Consider the following 26382-nt stretch of genomic DNA (forward strand, 5'->3'; position numbering starts at 1 on the left):
ACTGAGAGCTTTCCCCCTAAGGTCAGGAACATGACAGGGATGCCCACTCTCACCACTGTTGTTCAACATAGTACTATAAGTCCTAGCCTCAGCCATAGACAACAAAAAGAAAAAAAAAAAACCATTCAAATTAGTAAGGAAGAAGTAAAACTCTCACTCTTCACAGATGACATGATACTTTATGTGGAAACCCCAAAAGGCTCCATCCCAAAATTGGTATAACGCATACAGTGATTCAGCAACATGGCAGGATACAAAATCAGTGCACAGAAATCAGATGCATTTCTATACACTAACAATGAGACACAGAGAAATTAAGGAGTTGATTCCATTTACAATTGAACCCCAAATGATAAGATACCTAGGAATAAACCTAACCAAAGAGGCAAAAGATCTGTATGCAAAAAACTATAGAACTCTCATAAAAGAAATTGAGGAAGACACAAAGAAATGGAAAAATATTCCACGCTCATGGATTGGAAGAACAAATATTGTGAAAATGTCTATGCTACCCAGAGCAACCTACACATTCAATACAATCCCTATGAAAATACCATCCACTTTTTTCATAGAGCTGGAACAATAATCCTAAAATTTGTGAGGAACCAGAAAAGATTCCAATTGCCAAGGAAATGTTGAAAAGAAAAAGAAAGCTGGTTGCATCACAATTCTGGACTTCAAGCTCTAAGACAAAACTGTAATCATCAAGACAGTATGGTACTGGCACAAAAACAGAGACATAGATCAGTGGAACAGAATAGAGAACTCAGAAATGGACCCTCAACTCTATGGTCAACTAATTGTCAACAAAGCATGAAAGAATATCTAAGGGGAAAAAGACAGTCTTTTCAATAAATGATGTTGGGAAAATTGAACAGTCACATGCCGAAGAATGAAACTGGACCATTACCTTACACCATACCAAAAATAGACTCAAAATGGATGAAAGACCTAAGTGTGAGACAAGATTCCATCAAAATCGTAGAGGAGAGCACAGTCAGCAAACTCTTTGACCTTGGCCACAGCAACTTCTTGCTAGACATGTCTCCAAAGGCAAGGGAAACAAAGACAAAAATGAACTATTGGGACTTCATCAAGATCAAAAGCTTGGGGCACCTGAGTGGCTCAGTGTGTTAAAGCCTCTGCCTTTGGCTCAGGTCATGATCCCACGGTCCTGGAATCGAGGCCCACATCGGACTCTCTGCTTGGTGGGGAGCCTGCTTCCTTCTCTCTCTCTGCTTGCCTCTCTGCCTACTTGTGATCTGTCTGTCAGATAAATAAATAAAATCTTAAAAAAAAAAATCAAAAGCTTTTGCATAGCAAAGGAAACAGGTGACAAAACCAAAAGACAACTGACAGAATGGGAGAAGATATTTGCAAATGACATATCAGATAAAGGGCTAGTACCCAAAATCTGTAAAGAACTTATAATCCAATCAAGAACCAAAGAACAAATAATCCATTCAAGAAATGGGCAGAAGACATGAACAGACATTTTTCTAAAGAAGACATCCAAATGGCCAACAGATACATGAAAAAGTGCTCAACATTACTTGGCATCAGGGAAATACAAATCAAAACCACAAAACTACCTCGCACCAGTCAGAATGGCTAAAATTAACAAGTCAGGAAATGACAGATGTTGGAAAGGATGGAAGAAAGGGGAACCCTCTTCCACTGTTGGTGGGAATGCAAGCTGTTTCAGCCACTCTGGGAAACAGCATGGAGGTTCCTCAAAAAGTAAAAAGAGAGCTATCCTACAACCCAGCAATTGCACTACTAGGTATTTACCCCAAGGATACAAATGTAGTGATCTGAAGGGGCATGTGCACCTGAATGTTTATAGCAGCAATGTCCACAATAGCAAAACTGTGGAAAAAGCCCAGATGTCCATTGACAGATGAATGGATAAAGAAGATGTGTGTGTGTGTGTGTGTGTGTGTGTGTGTGTATATATATATATACACACACATACATACATACACATATATATATGTGTGTATATGTATATATATATACATACACATATACATAAATATATATATATAAAATGGACTATTACTCAAGCACCAAAAAAAAAAAATCGAAATCTTGCCATTTGCAATGACATGGATGGAACTAGAGGGCATTATGTTAGGTGGATAAGTCAGTTGGAGAAATATAATTATCATATGATCTCACTGATATGTGGAATTTAAGAAACAAAACAGGATCATAGAGGAAGAGTGGAAAAATAAAACAAGAAAAAAACAGAAAGGAAGACAAATTCTAAGAGACTCTTTTTAAAAATTTCTTTAAATTTATTTATTTGAGAGTGAGAGAGAAAGAGAGCTTGGAGGGAGGGGGCAGAGGGAGAAGCAGACTCTCTCCACTGAGTAGGGAACCTGATGTGGGGCTCAATCCCGACACCCTGGGATCGTGACCTGAGCCAAAGGCAGATGCTTAACTGCTTAACTGACAGAGCCACTTGGCACCCCATGAGGATCTTAATCATAGTAAACAAACTGAGAGTTGCTGAAGGGGAGGAGGGTAGAGGGATGGGGTAACTGGGTGATAGACATTAAGGAAGATGTGATATAATGAGTACTGGGTATTACATAAGTCTGATGAATCACTGACCTGTACCTCTGAAACCAATAATACATTGTATGTTAGTTAAAAAAATTAAGTTGGTTAAAGTAAAAAAGAAAATAAAAGAAAAGAAAAAGAGTAGATTTTATCTCTTCCAGGAATATGATCTAAGCAGGGGTAGAATTCTCTTAGGGGAATGACTTCTTCATAGAGGAATCTACTTAGATTGCAAGAACTAAGGCCTGTATGAATCTGGAGCTGCTAGAAACCCTTCCTGAAAATGAAGAAGAAATTAGAGTTAGTAGATGACAGGTAGGAGAGTCTAGTGACAATGTTTGAACCCCAGATCCAGTCTTGCCTTTTAGCCACTTCTTGAATTTCCTACTTATAAATACACACACACGCACACGCGCGCGCGCACACACACACACACACACACAGTATTATTTTGTTTTTTGGTTAAGATATTTTGAGTTAGGTTTCTGTCACTTTTTATCTTAAAAACTACTGTTCATTTTAGTATTATTATACCTATTCTACTGATGTAGAAAATCATCAGAGGGGGTGCCTGGGTGGCTCAGTGGGTTAAGCCTCTGCCTTCAGCTCAGGTCAGGATCTCGGGGTCCTGGGATCGAGCCCCGCATTGGGCTCTCTGCTCAGCGGGGAGCCTGCTTTCCCCCCCACCACCCCACCGCCTGCCTCTCTGCCTGCTTGTGATCTCTGTCTGTCAAATAAATAAATAAAATCTTTAAAAAAAGAAAAAGAAAATCATCAGAGAGTTTAAGTCTGATGCTCAGGGTTATACAGCTCTTTATAGTGGAAAAAAGAATCAACATTCGACTCCAAGCCAATTATCTTAAGTTATGCAACACTGCCCTCAAGGGACTCACATTATTCAGGGGAAATAGCAATGTAAACAGAAACTCATGAAGACTCTTTTGCGTATGGCTGTACATTTTCCCCAACACAATTTGTTGAAGAGACTTTTAAAAAAAGATTTATTTATTTATTTATTTATTTGAGAGAGGGAGAAAGAAATTAGGGGGAAGGGCAGAGGGAGAGAAAATCTCAAGCAGACTCTCCTCTGAGTCCAGAGCCTGATGGGGAGCTCCATCCCACGACCAGGAGCTCATGACCTGAGCCCAAATCAAGAGTTGGACTTTCAACTGACTGAACCACCCAGGCACCCTGAGACTGTCTTTTTCCGACTCAATATTCTTTCCTGCTTTGTCAAAGATTAGTTGACCATATGGCTGTGGATTCATTTCTGGGTTTTCTATTCTGTTCAGTTGATCTTTGTGTGTGTTTTTGTGCCAGTACCATACTGTCTTGATCACTACAGCTTTGTAATATAACTTAAGGTCCAGAATTGTGATGCCTCCAGCTTTGCTTTTCTTTTTCAAGATGGCTTTAGCTCTTCAGGGTCTTTTGTGGTTCCATACAAGTTTTAGGATTGTTTGTTCTAGCTCTGTGAAAAATGCTGATGGTATTTTCACAAGGATTGCATTAAATGTGTAGATTGCTTTGCAAAAGAATGAAACTGGACCACTTTCTTACACCATACATAAAAATACACCCAAAATGGATGAACGTATAGATTGCTCTAGGCAGCATAGACATTTTAGCAATGTTTTTTCTCTCAATCCATGAGCATGGAATGTTTTTCCATCTTTTTGTGTCTTCAATTTCTTTCATGAATGTTTTGTAGTTCTTAGAGTATAGATCCTCTTCGGTTAAGTTTATTCCAATGTATCTTATGTTTTTTGGTGCTATTGTAAATGGAATCAATTCTCTAATTTCTCTTTCTACAGTTACACTGCCAGTGTATAAGAAAACAACTGATTTCTGTGCATCATTGTATCTTGCCACATTACTGAATTGTTGCATGGGTTCTGGTAATTTGAGGGTGGAGTCCTTTGGGTTTTCCACATAAAATATCATGTCATCTGCAAAGAAAGAGAGAGTTTGACTTCTTCTTTGGCAATATGAATACCTTTTATTTATTTTTGTTGTCTGACTGCTATTGCTAGGACTTCTAGTGCTATGTTGAACAGTAGTGGTGAGACTGGGCATCCTTGTTGTGTTCCTGATCTTCAAAGTGCTGGAACAAAGACACCTAAAGTTTGTATGGAGCCAGAAATGACCCTGAGTCACCAACAAAATGTTGAAAAAAAAAAAACTATACTGGTGGCATCACATTGTCTGATTTCAAGCTATGTTACAAAGCTGTGATCACCAAGAGAGCATGGTACTGGCACAAAAAGAGACACATAGACCAATGGAACAGAATAGAAATCCCAGGTATGGACCCTTAACTCTATGGTCAAATAATCTTCGACAAAGCAGGAAAAGTATGCAATGGAAAAAAGACACTCTCTTCAATAAATGATGCTGGGGAAATTGGACAGTTATATACAGAAGAATGAAATTCGACTGTTCTCTTACACCATACACAAAGACAAACTCAAAATGGATGAAAGACCTCAATGTGAGACAGGAATTCATCAAAATCCTAAAGGAGAACATAGGAAGTAACCTCTTTGACATCAGCCACAGCAACTTCTTACTAGACATGTCTCCTGAGGCAAAGGAAATAAAAGCAAAAATAAACTATGGGGACTTCATCAAAATAAAAAGCTTCTGCACAGTGAAGGAAACAATCACCAGAACTAAAGGGCAGCCTTTGGAATGATAGACGATATATGCAAATCACATATCTGACAAAGGGTTAGTATCCAAAATCTATAAAGAATTTACCAAACTCATTACCCCAAAAAACCAAATAATCCAGTTAAAAGATGGGCAGAAGACATGAATAGACATTTTTCCAAAGAAGACATCCAGATTGCTAACAGACACATGAAACAATTTTCGATATCACTCATCATCAGCGAAATACAAATCAAAACTATAATGAGATATCACCCTACACTTGTCAGAATGGCTAAACTTAACAATACAGGAAACAACAGGTGTTGGTGAGAATGCAGAGAAAGGGGAACCCTCCTACTGTTGGTGGGAATGCAAACTGGTGCAGCCACTCTGGAGAACAGTATGGAAGTTCCTCAAAAAGTTAAAAATAGAACTACCATATGATCCAGCAATCCTACTTCTGGGTATATAGTCAAAGGAAATGCAAACAAGATATCAGGAAGACTATTTGCACTCCCATGTTTATTGAAGCATTGTTTACAATAGCCAAGATATGGAAACAATGTAAGTGTTCATCAATGGATGAATGGATAGCAAAGATGTGATAATGGAATATTATTCTGCTATGAGAAAGAAGGAAATTCTGACATTTGTGACAACATGGTTGGACCTTAAAGATATTCTGTTAAGTGAGATAAGCCAGACAGAGAAAGACAAATATCATATGACATTATTTATATGTAGAATGTAAAAAGACCAGACTGAGGAACGAAGAGTAGAATTGTGGTTATCAGGGACTGGAAGGTGGTAGAATTGGGGAGATGGTGTTAAAAGGTACAAAGTTGCAACTAGTAAATAAGTAAGTTCTGGAGATCTAATGCACAGCATAGTGACTTATCTTTTCACTTTCTTGGTGTGTTACTGGCAGAAAGGTTTTTAGTCTTAATGAAACCAAATTGATCTTTTTTTCCCTTTTGTTACTTGTGCTTTGTGTTTTATCTAAGAAACATTGCCTAATTTAAGGTCATGTTAATACCTAATAATTTAAGGTCATGTTTTCTTCTAAGAGTTTTATAGTTTTAACCCACATTTATGTATTTGACCTATTTTAGGTTAGTTTTTGTATATGGTGTGAATTAGGAGTCCAATTTCATCCTTTTACATGAGGCTGTTTATTTATACCAGCATCAGTTTTTGAAAAGGTTATTCTTTCCCCATTGAATGATCTCATCACTCTTATTGAAAATCAGTTTGCCATAAATGTATGCATTTATATCTGGACTCTAAGTTCTATTCCATTGGTATATATCTATATCTATATCTATATCTATATCTATATCTATATCTATCTATATCTATGTCTATATCTATATCTATCTATATCTATATATCTATCTCCATATGCTGGTACCACACTGTCTGGATTACTGTTTCTTTGTGGTAAGTTCACAAATCAGGATATAGAAGTCCTTCAATTTTTTCTTCTTTTAAAAGATTGTTTTGTCTATTCTTGGCTCCTTGCATTTGCATATGAATTTTAGGATCAGCTTTTCCATTTCTGAAAAGTCAGCTAGGATTTTGGTAGGAATTGAATTGAATACATAAACCAGTTTGGAGTATCTTAGTCTACTCAGACTGCCATAACAAAATACCATAGACTGGGTGCCAGTAAACTTAAATTTATTGTGATAATTCTGGAGACTAGATATCCAACATCAGAATACTAACAAGTTGATGTCTGGTGAGAGTTCTCTCCTTGGGCCACAGATGGCTGCCTTCTCACTGCTTCTTCACATGGGAGGGAGAAAGACAGAAAGAGAGAGTGAGAAAGAGAGAGAGAGACAGATCTTCTCCTTATAAGGCCATAGTCTTTCATCTGATTACAGCCCGATCCTTATGACCTCATTTGACCTTAACTCCCTCCTAAAGACCCTACTTTCAGGTACAGATACAGTCACATTAGGGGTTAGGGTTTCAATATACAAATTTTAGGGGAACACAATTCAGTCCATAGCAGGGAGTATCACATCTTAACAATACTAAGACTTCCAATCCATGAACATAGGATATCTTTCCATTTATTTAAGTATTTTTAAATTTCTTTCAACAATGTTTTATAGTTTTCAGTGTTTAAGTCTCATTCCTTTTTTTGTCTCATTCCTCTATTTTAAGTATTTTAGGGGTTTTGGTGCCATTGTAAATGGATTGCTTTTGTAATTTCATTTTGGATTCTTATCATTAGTTTTGATTGATATTTGTATATTGATCCTGTATCTTGTAACACTGGTGCACTCTCTTATTTGTGCTAAAAGCTTTTTAGTATTTTACATATAAGATCATGTCCTTTGTGAATATATACTTTCAGTTCTTCCTTTCCAAGCTGTTACAACCATTTCACATTTCTGTGTTTTGTTCTTGTTAATCTCTTCCTGTCCTCTCCTTATTATTTTATTATCTTTTTGGATTTTTATTTTAATTTTACTGTTGAATTTGTAGTTATTCTTTTTTAAATTGAGGTTTAATTTACATATGACATTATGTTAGTTTTGGGTGTACAACATAATGATTCGATGTTTGTATGTATTGTGAAATGATCACCACGATAAATCTAGTTAACATTCAACCTTATATGTAGTAGTTATTCTTTATTAAATTTTTTATAAGGTTGCCCTATGGATTTCAACATTAATTCATAACTGCTACAGTATAGTTATAATTGCAGTGTACTACTTCACTTAAAAAAATAGAAATCTTGCAAACTTATAAACTTCTATCTCACCAACCTTTGTTTTTATCAGTTATATTTTCCCTTCAGCCATGAGAACTTAACCACTTATTATACTGAAGATATGAATGCTCATAGTTTTTGTTTATTTGAAAATATCCATATTTCACCTTCATTATTAAAAATACTTTTTCTGGATATTGGTAGAATTCTGGGCAGAGATTTTTTTCTTTCAGCATTTTAAAGATGTCCTACTCTCTTCTGATTTACATGTTTTTGATAAGAAGTTAGCTATTAATCAGATTTTTGTCCTCCTCTATATAATATGTTGGTTTTTTATTGCTACCTTTAATGTTCATTCTTTATCTTTCACTTTTAATAACTTAAATATTATTTGCTTTGCCTCAGCTTGGACTTTTTTGTTTTTCTGCTTATTTCTCATTAAATAATTTGAATTTGTAAATTTCTGCCTTTTATCAAATAATCTATCTTCAAGTTCACTTATTCTTCCTTCCATCTTCTCTGTTCAATTTATGTCTATCCCATAATTTTTTTATTTCATAAATTGCATTTTTGGTTCTAGATTTTCCATCTTTATTTAAAATCAATTAATTAACATGTAGTGTACTATTAGTTAGAATTTCCATCTTTTTTAAAATTTTATTTTATTTTTTCAGTGCTCCAAGATACATTGTTTATGCACCACATCCATCTTTTAAAAAATCATTGCAGTATCTCATCATTTCCCATTTCTATACTGTGATTTCATGCATTGAAGGCATGTTTTGTTTTATATTTTACTTAGGTTAATTGTTGCTGTTGGTTAAATTGTGTCTCCCTCAAAATTTCTCCTCTCGCTCTCTCTCTCTCTCTTTTTTTTTTTCTTTTTAGAGAGAGAGAGAAAGAGCATGGATGGGGGGAGGTGTGCAGAGAAAGAGGGGGAGAGAGAATCCTAAACAGGCTCCACACTCAGCACAGAGCCTGATGTGGGGCTTAATCCCACAACCCAGAGATTATGACCTGAGTTGAAACCAAGAGTACAATGCTTAACTGACTGAGCCATGCAGGTGACAGGTGACCCTCTCCCTCAAAACCTCTATAGTGAAGTTCTAACTGCAAGCACATAAGAATGTGATCCTATTTGGAAATAGGATCATGGAAGATATAATTAGTTTAAATGAGATTGTGCTGGAGTAGGGTGGGCCCTTAATCCAATATGACTGGTGTCCTTATAAAAAGGAGAATTTGGACACAGATAAATACACAAAGGGTGAAGGCTATGTTGAAGATAGCAGGTAGAAATTGGAATGAAGCTTCTACATGCCAAGGAATGGCAAAGATTTCCAGCAAATTACCAGAAGCTAGAGGAGAGGCATGGAAAGATTCCCCACTGCCTTCCGAAGAACTAGCCTTGCTGACAACTTGATCTTGGACTTCTAGCCTCCAGAACTGTGTGGCAATAAAATTCTGTTGTTTAAGCCATCAAGTTCGTGATACTTTTTAGAGCAGCCCTAGCCAACTACTGCAATTATAATAATTAATTTAAAAGCCTTGTTTGTTAATTCTGAGATTTGGTTCGTCTTAGTATTGGACTCAATTGATTTTTGTTTCTCTTGAGAATGTGTTTTATTGAACTGATTTTTCCTGTGTCAGGTAACTTGCACATTATGCATGCTAAGTAGTAGAGATTATGGGCTATATTCTTTTTCTGTAATGAATATTATTTGGTTTGTTTTAGCTGGTAATTTCCTTTACTGGGATTGAACTTCAAACTTTTTTTCTTGTGTCTGTTCAGAACTTTTGTCTGAGCTGAGTTGCATTGAGTCTCCTTTGAGTCATCCAGAGATATGGGTAGATAGAGTTTGGGATTCCCTCTCCAGCTCTTTCCTTTTCAAGACTATGGTAAGCTGTTGTGTTTGTTTGTTTGTTTGTTTGTTTGTTTGCCTGGGTCTCTGCTGCTGCTTTGTGCATTATTCAGACTGCAGTTAGCCTGGGCTGAAAGTCTCAAAAAAGGAGAACTTATGCCTACAACTTTCCATGTTCTCCTGACATGTGAAGGTGATTTCCCCATCGGTATCTGTTTGCTGCTGTTCATTCCCTAGTAACTTCAGGTAGATTTTTTTCCTCCCCAGTTTTGGTTTTGTCATTGCCTTCTGCCTGTGTGTGTGTGTGTGTGTGTGTGTCAGAATCTTAGTCCATCATGTCTGGAAGCCAGTCTCCTCACCGTCATTTTTGAGGGATATTTTCATTAGATGTAAAATTAATTCTTTCTTTCTTTCTTTCTTTCTTTCTTTCTTTCTTTCTCTCTCTCTTTCTTTCTTTCAAGATTTTATTTATTAGAGAGAGAGAGAGAGAGAGAGAGAGAGAGAAGAGGAGCCCTGGAGAGGGGCAGAGAACAGTGACTCCCCAGTGAGCAGGGAGCCTGAGGTGGGACTCCATCCTAGGACTCTGGGATCATGACCTGAGCCAAAGGCAACTATTTAACAGACTGAGCCCTTCCCCCCCTCCAGCCCCAGGTACCCTAGATGTGAAATTCTTGGTTGAAAAAGTTTTCTTCCTTTAGCACTTCAAATGTAGCATTGCATTTTCTTCTGGTTTGCATAGTGTCTGAGAAATCTGTTGTACTTATTACCTTTGTCCCTCTAGACCTTTTTTTTTTTTTTCTTTTTACTGGCTGCTTTAAAGATTTTCTTCCTTATCACTGGTTCTCAGCAAGTTGATTGGTGAGTGTTAGGGGTGTGTGTTCATTTTGCTTAGGGTTTACCAAGGTTCTTAGATCTATAAGATGGGGTTCTCATCAAGTTTGGAAAGCATCCCAGGTATAAGGGAACGACTTCAAACTGGGCAGATGGGACAGTGTGCCTTTCATTGGAACAGCCAGTAGGACAGGCAGGAGTGGATGGGGGAAGGAGTGGGGCTCCTGAAGCAGTGACTTGGGGCTAAGAGAGAGGATAAAGAAAGAGCCAAGGAACGGTGTGGTGTGGAAGGCTGGGGTGGAGCCTGAACTAGGGACCGGAGGAGAAAATTAATAGGGATAAAGTAATCCCTACTAGAGGTGGGACAGGAAGATGGAAGACTGATGCAGGAAGAGAAGGTCAACCTGCAGGAGGGAGCCAGGTCAAAGAAAGACCAAAGAGATTAAAAGGGCACACATCTTCGGAGGAAGGCAGCTAAGAAGGTCCGGATACTGAATCACAGAAGGGAAGAAGAAATAGAGAGGAGGGTGGAAAAATGGAAGAAAGAACCACGTCTAGATGTTCAGAGCACAGTAGCCTTCCCAGTGGCCCCACCGTGTGTAACCTGACTCGTCTGTTCCAGGAGTGGGGAGAGGGCGTCCGGGGGCAGAAACCATGGACTTCAGCCCGAGTCCGGGGCGGCTGCCGGGGTCCCGTGTTGGAGGACAGGCGAGGGCGGACTGACAGGATCATTACTCCTAGCCGAAAGTCCTTGCTCGTGCGCCCGCGCTTAGGGGATGAGCCTCTTTGACTCAGGCGGGAGGCCAAGGAGCGCACCCAGCAAGGCCCAGAGAAACAGCGGAGGAATGAGGGCCCTGGGGGCGTGGTGGGGTAGTGGGGGCACTGGCTGAGATGCGGAAGGTGCATGAAGCCCCCAAGCAGAAGGGCTGGCGGGCGCGGGAAGTGCCTGGATGCCTGGCCCAGGGTCGTAGGAAGGATGCAGGGCTGAGTGGACGGGGAGTGAAGGAGCGGAGCGTAGGGAAGCGGAGGGATTGGGGAGATGCAGGCTTGGGGTGGTCTGAGGGTGGAGGCTGCGTGGCGGCCGCCCAGGAGTGTTTTGGGGCCGAGAGATCGACCCCGACTAAATCGTCCCTGTGGCTTTTCTCTTCTGATTTCCTAGTCATAGAAGCTGCGGCATCAGAGGGCGATGGGTGAGAACAGGTCTTCGAGGGGCAAAGGGGAGACCAGCGGCAGGCGGTGGAAAGGGCGGGCGCGGGCAGAGGCGCGGGTGTGGCCTAGTCCCAGGCGGGGGAGGGAGGACCCCAGGACACGGTTTTGGCCCTTGGATCCTTCCCCCAGCCTCGGCTGCCTCCCCAAGCGCCAGCCGAGCGAAACGGGCACTGATGCAGCGCCAAGCCAGGGCTGGCCGCGCCGAGCGAAAGCGGGATGGAAGGGCGGGAGCCAAGGCCGAAGGGGCGGACGCAGGGTGGCGTCTCGCGCCCCATAAAGGGGCCGCGGAGACGGCGCTCTCCTCTGCGCGAGCGGCAGCCACCAGCGGGGAACACGGCGCGATGCCCCTTCCCTGCCAGCAGAGCCCGGTGCTGGCAGGCAGTGCCACTTTGGCCGCCCTGGGGGCACTGGTCCTGTACCTGGCGAAGCCCTCCGGCTACGGGAAGTACTCGGAGAGCCTGCTGCCCACCGCTACCCGCCTGCCCGCCCGCGCCGCCTGGTTCCTGCAGGAGCTGCCCTCCTTCGCGGTGCCCGCGGGGATCCTCGCCCGGCAGCCGCGCTCGCTCTTCGGCCAGCCTGGGACGGTGCTCCTGGGCCTCTTCTGCGCACATTACTTCCACAGGTAGCGTTTGTCCCCCGCGGGCGCGGCGCCCGGCCAGGCTCCCAGGGTCCAGGAGCGCGGCGCACCCGGGATCGCAGACCGGAGCGCGGAGCCGCGTTCCAGGGGAGCCCGCGGCGGGGCAGGGCTGCGGGCTGGACGCCGGCCAGGCGAGAAGCCGTCGCGGGGCAGACGCCTCCCGCACTTTCCCGGCCCCGCGCGCCTCTCCTGCCGGCTCCAAACGGTCTGGCTGCTGCGGGGAAGGAGGCGGAGCGGGAGGGAGGCGAGCCGGCCGGCTCAGGCTGGGCAGACTGTTCCCTCCCCAACTCCGTCCGCGCCGCGACACGTGCGGCGGCTCGCCCCCCTCTCCCTTCCCTCTCCCTTCACCTTTCCTTTGTAGGGCGGGGGCAGGCTGGTTCTGGGAGCCCGAGAGAGTCCACGTCTGGGCATCTCCCGGAGAACACCCGGCTCAGACGGTGGAGAACTTAATCTTTGCGGTTCTGAGGGAGGTGGGCAGAGTCTGACCCAGACTCCCACCGTGGGAGAGAGAACGGGATGGGAACCCGCGGGCATGAGCGAGAACCCTACCCTTCCCCGCAAAGGCGCGGCGCTCGCCACCAACTCCTCTACCTGGCGGGTTCCCCGGGACGTAAGCGGGAAGGAGTCGAAGTTAATGTAGAAATCAAATGCTCCTAATTTAAGAATCCCAATCAAGAATCCAGGACAGATTTGCCTTCTGGTCTAAGGAAAGACTGGAAAGAAATCAAAGGTTCTCGAAGAATGACTGTAGACCCTCGAAAAAGACTCCCAGGGGAAGGGAAGAACACCTGAGTATAAGTCGCTTCTAGTGTCCAGGCAGTTGTTGTAGCCCCAGTGTAACCGTGTGAGATCTGTGTTGATGATGCCCGCTTTGTAGACTAAGAAACCGAGGTCGAGTGAGGGTCAGTGACTGAAGGTGATGCAGCTAGTGCCCAGCCACGTTCCAATCTAAGCCCGTGAAACTCCACCGTTCAAGACGTTTTCATCGCCTTAAGCAGGCAGAAACTCCATGCGAGAAGAGTCTATGACAGAGAAAAGTTGCCAAACCAAGTCAAGAAGGACCAGAAGCACAACCTTATTTTGAGTAGAGAATTTCCAGGATCAAAAGATCAAGGAAATCTAGATTAGAAATTAAGGTAAAGGATGCTGGCAGCTGAAAGGCACAGTTCTTTTTCATCAGGATGCCTCATTTCAGGAGAAGTTGTAGAGAAACAAATTTTAACCTGTCTTACCTTCTGGATCTTCTTTATTGGTCAAGATTTCATATTTATGCAATGTGAACCGAATTTTCATTCTTTTAAAAAGATGAGTATTGGTAAGCAATAAGAACTAAAATTTCAGAAATGGGTGTCCTTTCTGCAAATATATACCAAAAGTCTGTTGTGGACAAGGTGCAGTCTTAATGAACAACCATATTATCTTACCCAGATTTAAGTGGCTTAATTTGTACAGAAAAAAAAAAGATGTTGGGTGCAGGACTTAAGAGACTAACTTTTCATTTCACTGTTTTTGGAACCAACTTTTGACAAAAAACATGATTCTATCAGACAATTAGTTTTATCTTCAAATAACACCTGTCAGTTCCATAAACAGTATTTTTATGAGGTCATTTCATCTTAAAGTAATGATTAGTGTTTTCTGATGGTCCTATTAACATAATTTTCAGACTTGTTTTTAAAATTAAAAGTCACTGTGCACAATAAATGATGACCACCCAGTACATTAAAAAAGAAAAAACACCCAAAGAAGTAATTACCCATAAAATGAGTGTCAGCATACTGTCTATCTTCTTCAGGGGAAAATTTAAAATGTAAGTTAAGGATTTGGAGATTGATTCTGACTGAGGGAGAATTGCCCACTGAATTTAGCTGTTTCTGAGACATGAAGATGGGATGTTTGCCCACCTTTCGCCCTTGTGTGAACTCTTTCTTTGAGGCCACTGGAGTACTAGATCTGTTATTTTGAGTGCTTATGGGTTATTAATGATCTGCTGAACACTCTTTGTGAATTATCTACTAATTCTCATACCAACCTATGTAGATAGTCACTATTTTCACCCCCACTTTGCAGGTGACAAACTACAGGGAAGAACAGTTAAAAAATCTGCCCAAGGTACTACAGTAACTTGGGGAGCCATGGTTCAGACCCAGGGGGTTTGAATTCAGATCTCAGGCTCTTAGCTACCAAGATAAACTGTTCTATACTTTTTCTTGCCTCCTTGTCTTTGCCTTTAAAAAAAAATATATATTTAGGCTTAAAATTATTTTTTTAATTCTGAAAATAATAAAAGTTGACTTAAGAAAAAGAAGAAAATAGAAAAAGTAGAAAAACACCCATAATTTCAACACCTAAATATATCAGTGGTTAAAGTTTTAGGACATTTTCCTCAAGGCTTTTATTTTTCTTCGTAGGTTTTTACACAGGCTTGTTATATTGAATATATTTAGCTTTGTTCTGCTTGGTTACCTAACATTTTATAATAAGTGTTTTCTTTCATTATCATTAGAATCTTTGTAAGTATAATCTTAATGGCTGCATGTGATTTCATCTCATGTAAAAACAATAATTTACCTATCCATTAATTTATGGTTGGACACTTAATTTGCCCCCTTATTTTGTAGGGGGGAAGCTAGGTTAAAGTGCATTTTTGCAACCTAAATTCTATTCAGAAGTTAGGTGTGTTTTTCAGCGGAGATTCCCAGAAGTAGTTCAAAGCCTATGAACATTTTTGTTTTGAGGCTTGAGGAGTCCTGTGGCTTGATAAATGAGGGTACATTAAGAAAAAAGCATCAGGCCCTCTTCTGTAAATTGCTGTGACACAGAGACCAAGATGAAGGGACAAGGGATCAGGAGGAAGGCTGGCTCAGGTGTGGCTTAGACTCTTGCAAAATGTCCTTTCAGGACTGTTCAGAACAGCAGTATGTTCTATTGGATAGTAGTTAAAACTCTGCACTTTTCTCCGTACAAAGGTGACTCCCCAGAATTTAAGTTCCACAAGGGCAAGGATTTTTGTGTCCTCTCTTCATGATTGTGTTCCTAGTGTATAGAAAAGTGCTGGTGCCTAATTAATACTAAATTTGTTGAATGCATGAATGAATTCTACCTCTGACATCAGTACAGGCAGTTGGATTATGGGAGAGCCAGTGATTACTTAGAAATCACCACTGAGATTGCATGGCTATGTCAACTGAGATAATTCTCCTCCCTTCAGAGTCTATTGTTGTGAATGTTCGGATGGTCTAGCCACATGAAAATGATTGCTGTGTAAGCATGTTGTCTAATCCCACTGCCAAAGTTGTTCGAAGTCAGAGTTATCTCTTGTTAGCCTTGCCTGCAGCCCTGGAACAATCCTTTGCTGACACTCTCTGATTGATTCTCATTTTCCCAAGAAGTCTTTGTGTCCTGTGCAATGACTATCACACCACGTATGCCTGTGGTGAGTGATGTCTCTTTCAAGACTTGGATGTGATCTTGGTATTTAGCTGAAGAAGGAAAAGAAACATGTTTTCACAGAAAAAATGAGATTTTATTGTGAAAAGTTGCTTGCGGAATGACTTTTCATGATGTGTATCCCAAAGCATAGGGTAACACACACATTAGAGTTGGTCTGAATTCAGATCTTTCCTGGGGTTTAGATGTTGAAACAGATGACATTTCCTAATTAGCCAAGTAAAATGATGGCTTCCATAAGATGCATTTTTGCTTTATTGGGCAGTTCATTCTCCAGCAGCATGAATTCTTCCTTATTCTTCAAAACTCAGATCAGGATCACTTCCTCCAAGAAGCCTTCTCTGAGTCCCTTCTCTGCTGTAAATCCAGGTGTGGTACCATTCCTTGGGCTTTCATAGCAGCCAGTGTGGCCTTCTAGGATACACTTCACACTTGGGACCGTAATTATCTGCTCTATGGAAACTCCATCTTCATCTGTCCAGCCTCCTCATTTTACAAAAGTAAAGCACCAAGAGGTTTAGTCAATTAGGGGCAAAGAAGAGGTTGGAATTTGAGTCCCCTGATGGCCCTTGTCAGTGCTTCTCCAATCTTATAAGAGATGCCAATGTCTGAACTCTTCAGAAGTAATCAAACCTCATGAAGGAAACAAATGGATGGTTGCCCGAGGAGGAGGTGGGTAGATGATGGGCAAAATGAGTGAGGAATGAAGGGGAATGGGAAATACAGGCTTTCCCTCACGGAATGACTAAGTCATGGGGTGGAAAAGTACAGCACAGGGAATACAGTCGATGGTATTATGATAGCATCATATGGTTACAGACAGTAAAAGTGTGGTGAGCGTAGCCTAATATATAAATTTGTCAAAGCACTATGTTGTACACCTGAAACTAATGTAACATTGTGTGTCAACGATACTTAAATTAAAAAAAAAAGGAGAAATGTGTCTTTAAATAGAAAACAAACTCATAAAAATGAAAAAAAAAACCCTCCAAAAACCTCATGAAGAAAATTACTCATTGGTTACAAATCAGAATATTGACTGATGCTTACAACGGAAACCACCTAGACAAATTTCTTCTCTTACAGATTGAGAAGAAAGGCCATGCAGGATGAGCCACATTCTTGTGGTCGCTTAATTATGTGTTAAGGACATTCATGAGGCATAATTTGATCAAGTAGGATTAACTGAAAGATTCTTTAGAATGAGGGTTAGCAAACTTTTTCTGTAAAAAAGCCAGATAGTAACTCTTTGGCTTTGCAGGCATACAGAGAACTACTGTTCTCTGCTACTGTAGCATGAAAGCAGCCACAGATAATATGTGCACAAATGAATGTGGTTGTGTTCCAATAAAACTTTATTTACACAATCAGGGAGTGGGCACTATTTGGACTATGGTCCACAGTTCTTGCCAGCCCCTCCTTAAGAAAACCGTGAATGGCATAGCTTTCTAATTAGTAAATTGATGCATTCCTGGCAGTACTACAATAAAATTTTGTTAAATCCTGTAACAAAGCAGTGGGCCAATTCTAGAATATTTCTGGTCCATTTAAACAGGAAATTGGTAGTAACATCATTTTCTGAGAATTCTCAGGTTCCAAGTCCTTTCTCTGAACACTTGTGGGAAATAGAAGGAGTCTTGGAGTTTACGTTCTAAATGGGACGACATCATGAGCACATCTTAAAAAATATTAGAGCTCTGTTTGCCAAAAATATAGACAAGCATTAGAGATCTTGGCTATTTCATTTATGCCATGTTGAAGAAAAGCTGAAGTTCTTGTTCATAAAGTTCTACCATAACGTTGCTTAAAAAGAACAAATAAGATGAGGAAACAATGATCCAAATTGGTGAAGTGATGTGTATGAAGTCACATGGCTAGGAAGGGACAGAGTGGGGCTTAAACCCAGTGTCCTGATTCTTTCTCAGAGTTTCACATGCTCAGAACCATGCTAGGTCCTGTGCAAGACACCAAAGTACAACACCTTGACCTCCAGGACAAAGGCAAGAAAGAATCATTATGAATCATTATGTGTCTATCATTCTTTCTGGTGTGAAAGTGGGTATTGGCAATGTCAGTCTGAGAGGCATAGAGCAGGTGGGAGGATGCAAATTGAGGGGGACCTATAGGGAGCCACAGTCATGCCACTGAACATGCTGTCCATGGTGCTTGTCTGTGCTTTAGTGTGTGCATGGACCAGAGGACACTCCTCTCTCCCAGCCAAGTTCAGAACCAACAGAGAGATAAACCTAGGAATGCAACAAATGACCACCCTTATTAGAGTTCTTTAAAGCTGATTTGGGGCAATGTGGCTTACATATAGGCCTCCTAACACTGTACCTCAAAAATACCCAGCAACACTCACAGCTGAACAACCGGGGGAGCCTGTTCTGAAAAAGGCAGCCGGGGGAGCCTGTTCTGAAAAAGGCAGCCGAGTGAGAGATGAGCTGAGCTGCACACACCTCTTGAGAGGGGCTGCTTTTAAGTTTACCAATCAGGCAATTCGCTTCTCTTTCCCTGAGGAGGAATGAGTGGGGGACAGTGGAAAGGCCAGGAGAGATACTCTAATGATGGGCCCCTCAGCCAGCAGGAGGGCGGGCATAAATGCTTTCTGTTTCTAGATGGAACAGAAAAGTTGTCTCCCTGTGGATTCTTGCCAGAGCCTGGCAACTTGGTTCTGGAGCCTGGGGCCCCTTGCATTCCATTTTTTACTCTCTCCCACATATGGCAATGGGGTCATCAAAATCTGGAATCAAGTTGTTTAAAAAGTCACTGTGCTCAACCCAAGATCCTTTAATAAGAGCTCAGCATAGGAGCTCTAAATTTAAAAACCCTCTGAACTGGGGCCAACAGTGCAATTTGCTTTCCATTTGGTTAGGGAAGGGGAAAAGGAAAGGGAAACCAATATTTATTGAGCTCTGGGTGTTCCAGGGATTATGTTACATGATTTACATTGGTTATCTTATTTTGTCTTTGGAGATAACCACTATCATTAATGCTATTTCACAAAAGACTGCACTCCATCTGACCACAGTGATTGGTAGGGGTGAGTGGGAGTGTTGGGGCGGCACTTGAGCTGGTCCTCAAAGCATGTTCTATCCCACACTTGGGGGTGGGAATGTGATGATCAGTCAGGAAAAGGAGCCTGATGACCAATGACCTAAAATTGCCCAGTGCTTCAGATACTCTGACTTGGAATGCCTCTCTTCCTTTTAATACCAAATATCTTTTGAATATATGCCATAATAGCCAATCCTACTATCCAAACCTTAATTAGGCTCCAGGCCCTTTTCAAAACTCTTCTATTATACTTGGGTTATGTGTTCAAGGCTGATCCTAGAAGTTAGCATGAAGAAAATAGGTAATATGCTTTTGACATTTTTCTATCTGATGTGAAACACCCTGTGTTCCTTTTCTGAGTGTGGTGTCTATTTCTCTCTCATGTCCCTATCTGCTCTCTTTAACAACAGTACAATGCCTCACTTCAGTCTCTCAGTGAATGTTCTTTACTTGCCCAAAGTTACATATCTGATAAACAAATCTAAATATTAGAGTATTGGATCCTTTGTTTTCATATTATCGAGTTTCGAAAGTTCTTTGTATATTCTGGATACAAATCCTTTACCAGGTATATGCTTTCCAAGTATTTTCTCCCAGTCTGTGTGGCTTTTATTTTTCATTCTCTTGACCATGTCTTTTGAAAAGCAGAAGTTTAAACTTTAACGCTATCCAATTTTTCTATTTGTTTTTGCGTTTTTGGTGTCATATCAAAGAAATCTTCACCTAATCTTAGGTCACGAGGGTTTTCTCTTAGTTTCCTTATAAAAGATTTATAGTTTTGGGTTTTACATTTATGTATATGATTCACCTTGAGTTAATCTTTTTTATTTGGGGGAAGGGCAGAAGGAGATGGAGAGAAAGAATCTTTAGCAGGCTTCACGCCTTGCATGGAGCCTGACATGGGGCCCAGTCTCACAATCCTGAGATCATGACCTCAGCTGAAATCAAGTCAGACACCTAACTGACTGAGACACCCAGACATCCTGAGTTAATTTTTATATAGTATTAGAAGTATGAATCAAAGTTCTTCTTTTGTGTATGGATATCCAATTGTTTCAGTATCATTCATTGAAAAGACTGTTCTTTCTTTAATGAATTGCTTTTGCATCTCGTGGTATGAACAGATACTTCAATAAAGGAAACATAAAGGTAAATAAAAGCATGAAAAGATGCTCAACATCATTAGGCATTAGGGAAATGTAAATGAAAGCAAAATGGGATACCAGTATGCAACCACTAAAATGGCTGAAATTAAAAAGTCTGACCATACTAATTCACTTACATCATTGACGGGAATGTACAATGGCAATCACTTCGAGAACATTTTGACAGTCTCTTAAAAAATTTAAACATAAATCTACCATATGACCTAGCCATTCCATTGTTAGCTATTATCCCAATAATAATAAAAGCATATATTTATACAGAGATTTGTATGCAAATGTTTGTAGTAGCTTTAGTTGTGGTAGCCAAAACCTGGAAACAACCCAAATGTCTGCCAACAGGTGAATTAGCAAATAAATTGTGTTGTATCTATATAATAAAATATTACTCATCAATAAAAATGAATTAACTATTGATGTGTGCTACAACATGGGATGAAATCCAAAATACTCTGGGTAAAAGAAACCAAGCCAAAAAGAGTGCATGCTTTATGATTCCATTTTTTTGAATTCTATGAGCTTGAAACTAACCTAGAGGACATAAAGTATCAGTGGTTTCCTAGGGAAAAAGAAGGATAGATATGGGATTATGAAGGGTATTGGCAAACTTTTGGTGGTGATGGATATGTTCATGGCTTGATACCATGATAGTTTCAAAATTTATCAGAGTTCATATTTTAAATACATGCAGTTGGTTATTAATTGTGCCTCAGTAAAGATTAAAAAATACTGTAGGTGGACTAGTGAGAAAATTATATGAATATGTGGCCCTGTGTCACTGAGAATTGCTCTAAGTTTTTGTGAGGCCAATCTGGCAACGTTTAATAATAGCTGAAAAACTGTTCACTTTTTTGTTTGTTTGTTTTTGGGCTCAGGAATTTCATTTAGGGGAAATTCTCAAGGGAAATAATCTAAAAGAAAGAAATCAGTTTATAAAAATTTACAGTGTTACTATCACAACTGTGAAACACTGAAAGTTATTTAAATGCTCTATAAATAGGTGATAATAATCAACATGATTGAATATCATATATACTTAAAAATATTAGTTTTTGGACATATGATAAAAATAAATATATAAAGTCCTTTAGTGAAAAAAAGAGCATGTAGGTGTGCCTGGGTGGCTCAGTCATTAAACGTCTGCCTTCAGCCCAGGTCATGATCCCAGGTCCTGAGATTGAGCCCCACATTGGGCCCCCTGCTCAGTGGGGACCCTGCTCCTCCTCCTCCCTCTCCCCTTGCTTTGTTTCCTCTCTCGCTGTCTCACTTTCTGTCAAATAAATAAATAAATAAATAAAATCTTTTAAAAAACCCAAACTGTACATGTTAGAATACTTGTTAAAAAAAAATAGCACATAAAGAGTACACTCTGAAAAATCCACATTAACATGTATGAGTTAGTATTGGTAATGGTTGGAATACAAAATGATGAAAATAGCTGAAACTTCAGGTTTGTGTTTTTCTTTTTTTTTAAGAGTCTGATGTGGGGCTCGATCCCAGGACCCTGGGATCATGACCTGGGCTGAAGGCAGACGTTTAATGACTGAGCCACCCAGGCACCCCTTTTTAAACAAAATAAAAAAAAAAAAGATTTTGTTTATTTATTTAAGAGAGAGACAGAATGAGAAAGAGAGAGAGGGCATGAATAGGGGGGAGAGGCAGAGGGAGAAGCTGACTCCCTGCTGGGGGGAACCCAATATGGGGCTCAGTCCCAGGACCCTGAGATCATGACCTGAGCTGAAGGCAGACACTCAACTGACTGAGCCACCCAGGTGCCCCAGTCAGTGATCTTTTAAAGAGGTTTAAAAAATAAAAAACTCATGTATTTACCTATATAGTTGCCCCTTCTGATGCTCTTCACTTTTGGGGACTGATCCATATTTACATCTGGTGTTATTTTTTATTTTGCCTGAAGAACTTTATTTCTTTCAGAACAGTTCTTTTAGATTTTGCATATCTGAAAACGTCTTTATGTCCCTTTTTGAAGATATATATTTCTAGGATATAGAATTCTAGAATGACAATGGTCCTCTTTCAGTACTTTAAAGATGTAACTCCATTGTCACCTTACTTGCATTGTCTATAAAAAGAAATCTGCTGTCCTTCATATCTTTGTTCCTCTGTACAGGTGCCTTTTTATCTCTGTCTACTTTTAGTATTTCCTTCTCATCATTGATTTTGAGCAATTTATTATATACTTTGGTATAGTTCTCTTCATGACTTTAGTGCTGGGGTTCTTTAAACTCCTTAGATCCATGGATTTAAGGTTTTCATCAAAATTGGACTATATTTATACATTATTCTTCATTTCCCTGCTTCTCTCTCCTATTGTTCAGAAACTGTGATTACATATCTATGAGGCCCACACATGTATAAAACCATCCCAGAGCACATTGATGCTCCTGTCATTTTTTAAATTCTTTTTTTCAGTGTATTTCATTTTGAGTAGTTTCTGTTGCTATGTCTTAAATTCATAGTCTTTTCTTCTGCATTATCTTATCTTGTTGATTCCATCTGGGATATTTTCAATCCAGATGTTGTAGTTTTAATCAGTAGAAGTGTGATTTTGGTCTTTCTACTGTCTTCCATGTCTCTACTTAATTTTGTGAACATGTGGAATGTAGTTATAATAGCTATTTCTTAAAAATTGAAGTCCTTTCAGGTGTACAACATAGTGATTCAACCAGTTCACACATTATGCTGTGCTCACCACAGTGTAGCTACAATCTGTCACCATATAATGTTTTTATAATACCATTGACTATACTCCCTATGCCATACCTTTTATCTCCATGACTTATTCATTCCAAAACTGGAATAGTCATAATTGCTATTTTAATGTCATTGTCTGCTGATGCTAGCATTTGTATCGTTTCTGTGTCAGTTTTGGTTGATTATTCTTCCAATTATGGTGAATGTTTTCCTGTGTCTTTGCATGCCTGATAATCTTTTTTTAAAAATTTTAATAAACATATAATATATTTTTATCCCCAGGGGTACAGGTCTGCGAATCGCCAGGTTTACACATTTCACAGCACTCATCATAGCACATGCCCTCCCCAATGTCCATATCCCCACCACCCTCTCCCATTCCCCCCTCCCCCCAGCAACCCTCAGTCTGTTTTTTGAGATTGAGTCTTTTATGGTTTGTCTCCCTCCCTATCCCATCTTTTCATTTTTTCTTTTCCTAGCTCCCCCCAGCCCCCCCACATTGCATCTCCACTTCCTCATATCAAAGAGGTCATATGATAGTTGTCTTTCTCCAATTGACTTATTTCACTAAGCATAATACCCTCTAGTTCCATCCATGTCATCGCAAATGGCAAGATTTCATTTCTTTTGATGGCTGCATAGTATTCCATTATGTATATATACCACATCTTCTTTATCCATTCATCTGTTGATGGATGCCTGATAATCTTTGATTGGGTGGTCAGATGTAGCTTCTTTTGTGTTAAATATTTTTGTACTCCTATACATATTTTTGAGCTTTACTCTGGGATGCAGTTAAATAACTTGGAAATAATTTGATCCTTTCAGGTCTTGATCTGATTTTTCTAAGTGGTTTTAGAAGAGTGCTAGTAACAGGGCTAATTAATTCTCTCCTATGAGATAAGGCCTTTATGAATATTCTAACAAATGTCCCATGTATTATGACTTTCTACTTCTGGCTCTTAGGAAAGGGCTCTTTTCCTGACCATATGTGAGCACTGGGCACTGTTCCCTTTAATCCTTTTGAGTCATCCTATCCTTACATAAGTGCATTAATTAAGGCTCTGCTGAATACTTGAGAAGGATCATTTTCAGGTCTCTCTGTATTGCTCTCATCTTAAGTACTCTGTCCTGAGACTTCTAGATGTCTTGATCTAGAATCTCAGTTGTGTTTCCTCAGTGCAGCAAGTCTTCAAACTTCTGTGATCCCCTTCCCTGAAAAGGAAAATTCTCTCAAAGAAGTAACCTGGATCAGTTGTTATAAAGCTTATATTATTTTTGTGTGTCTCTCAGGGATTCTTGTCTTTCATTGCCTGATATTCAATATTGTGTAAATCATATTTCATATAATTTGTCTTCTTGTTTTGTATTTTTGTTGTTCAGCCTGGAGGGTAACTTGTTACTCCATCCTTGGTGGAAACAAAAGTTCCTCTGATGGGTTTTGGCATTTATCTTTGCTAATTTGATCATTTGTAGTGCTTGTTGACATGTTGATTTTAGTAACCTCTGCTTGTACTCAGTGTTATTATTTTGAAGCTCATTGGTTTGTATTTCTAAACTTTCTACCAATTTGTTCAGAGCGTTTCTGTCTTAGCTAAGGTTGTTATAACAAAACACCATAATTAAGACACCTGGGTGGCTCAGTTGGTTAAATGTCCACCTTCAGCTCAGGTCATGATCCCAGGGTCCTGGGATTGAGCCCCATATCAGGCTTCTTGCTCAGCAGGAAGGCTGCCTCTCCCTCTGCTTGCTGCTCCCCCTGCCTATGCTCTCTTTCTCTCTGACAAATAAATAAACAATCTTTAAAAAGACCCACACCATACTCTGGAAGCTTATCAATAGAAAGTTATTTCTCACAGTTCTGGAGGCTGGAAGTCTAAGATTATGGTGCTAGCAAGGACCAGTTTGGGTGATGGCCCTTTTCTGGGTTTCCGATGACTGACTTCTTATTGTATCCTCATGTGGTGGAAATAGGATGAGTTAGCTCTCTGGCCTCATTTTGTAAGGGGACTAATCCTGTTCATGAAGGTTCAATCTTCATGACCTCATTACCTTCAAAGGCCCCATCTCCAAATACCATCACATTGTGGAATAGATTTCAACATACGAATTTTGGGGGGACAAAAACATTTAGTCCCTAACAGTTTCCTTTTTTTGCCCCATTATAACCCTATTGCTTTTTCTGTTCTCCGGCTTAATGTACAATGACCTTTAGGTCCCATGTTACAAGTTTCTAAACTTGTGGTGAGCTAACCATGATAGGAGAATGGTGGCTTCCTTTACAGAAGTTACATGGCTCCATGTCACTGTTGGTGGCAAGGTGGCCCTAAGACTTTAAGATGGGGGATAGTGTGGGAGATATCAGCGGGTGCTTATGAATGACAGATCTGAAACTTTCACATGGTAAATTCTGCCACAGAGACCTCAGAAACAAATTTTTCTTTTTTCATTAGTGTGAATAATGGAATGGAGTTATAGGAGGGAGATGTACTGAGGCAGATCCAGCTTTGAAAATTATGCCCTTTGATCAGGGTTACTTAGTCCCAGGACAATATTTGTAGAATATATATATGAAAGTAGAAAATTCTCAGAGGTTCTCAGAATGATGGTATATACAGGTCACATGGCTGTATAGAACAGTTTTCTAACAACAAGAGAAGCCCTATAAAGCTGGTCTGCAGTATGAATCCAAAGAGCTGGAATTAGAAAACCAGAAATTTCTTTTTGCAAACAATGAGAAATAGAGACAAATTGCAACTTAGAGAAATGATGTGTTTGTGTCCAACAGTGAACGTGCCTTCTTGCCCTGAGCCTACAATAATAGGCTTACCGAACTTTGTATTTCAAGCTGAAAACCACCCCATGCACCATTCACAATTTATTTATTTGGTCATAAGCAGTTAGCATGAGTGGTTGAGCTGGTGTGCCTATACAACGCCAAAATCCACCTCAAAATGATCAACTTAAAGAAAAAGAAAAGTTAAACTAGTTAATCAAATTAACCAACAGGTTGATCTGATTCTCTTTGTGTTTTTTACCTTTGAGAGTATAAATAGTGGTCAGTGGTAGTGTGTCTCCTGTAAGAGGTAGTAACTCAATGATGATTATCTTTCTATCACTCAGAGGAACACTCAAAATTCCTTAAAACTTTGGTAATTCATCATATATTCAGATTGAACTTCTGTGTAGGGGCAGGAAGAAAGAGAAGGGAGTTCCAGGGTCTCCCAGTACAACCAGGACGTAGATATAAAGATATAAAAACACATAAATAGAATAACTTAAAAATAGTTTGCTATATTTTAGGTCTTCATGAGCTAATCATCTCAATGTTTTTCATAATTTAAATAGATCTGCTGGATCATGACCAGTAGATAATTCAAACCAGATGACATTATTCTGGACATTGACAATGGAACCTGACTATCCTCACTTATAGGGTGTCAGAGCAAGATGAGAAGAAGTCACAGTATCCTTGGGGGAAACGTCACATTGAATTTTTCCCATGCTACA

The 26382-nt window shown here is 40.1% G+C and overlaps 1 protein-coding gene across 1 annotated transcript in view; it reads left to right on the forward strand.

Annotated features, from left to right (window-relative positions):
* Positions 1–12194: 12194 nt before the first annotated feature.
* Positions 12195–26382, forward strand: part of SRD5A2 (steroid 5 alpha-reductase 2) — a gene marked incomplete at both ends in the record, with an annotated part of 46128 nt that continues 31940 nt past the window's right edge. Inside the window, one exon of the mRNA XM_080814638.1 lies at positions 12195–12475. Within this exon, the coding sequence (XP_080670764.1) occupies positions 12195–12475 (281 nt within the window). The remainder of the gene's footprint in view (positions 12476–26382) is intronic.

The sequence above is a fragment of the Martes martes genome, assembly GCF_963455335.1.
Source record: "Martes martes genome assembly, chromosome: 9".
Lineage (NCBI taxonomy): Eukaryota > Metazoa > Chordata > Mammalia > Carnivora > Mustelidae > Martes > Martes martes.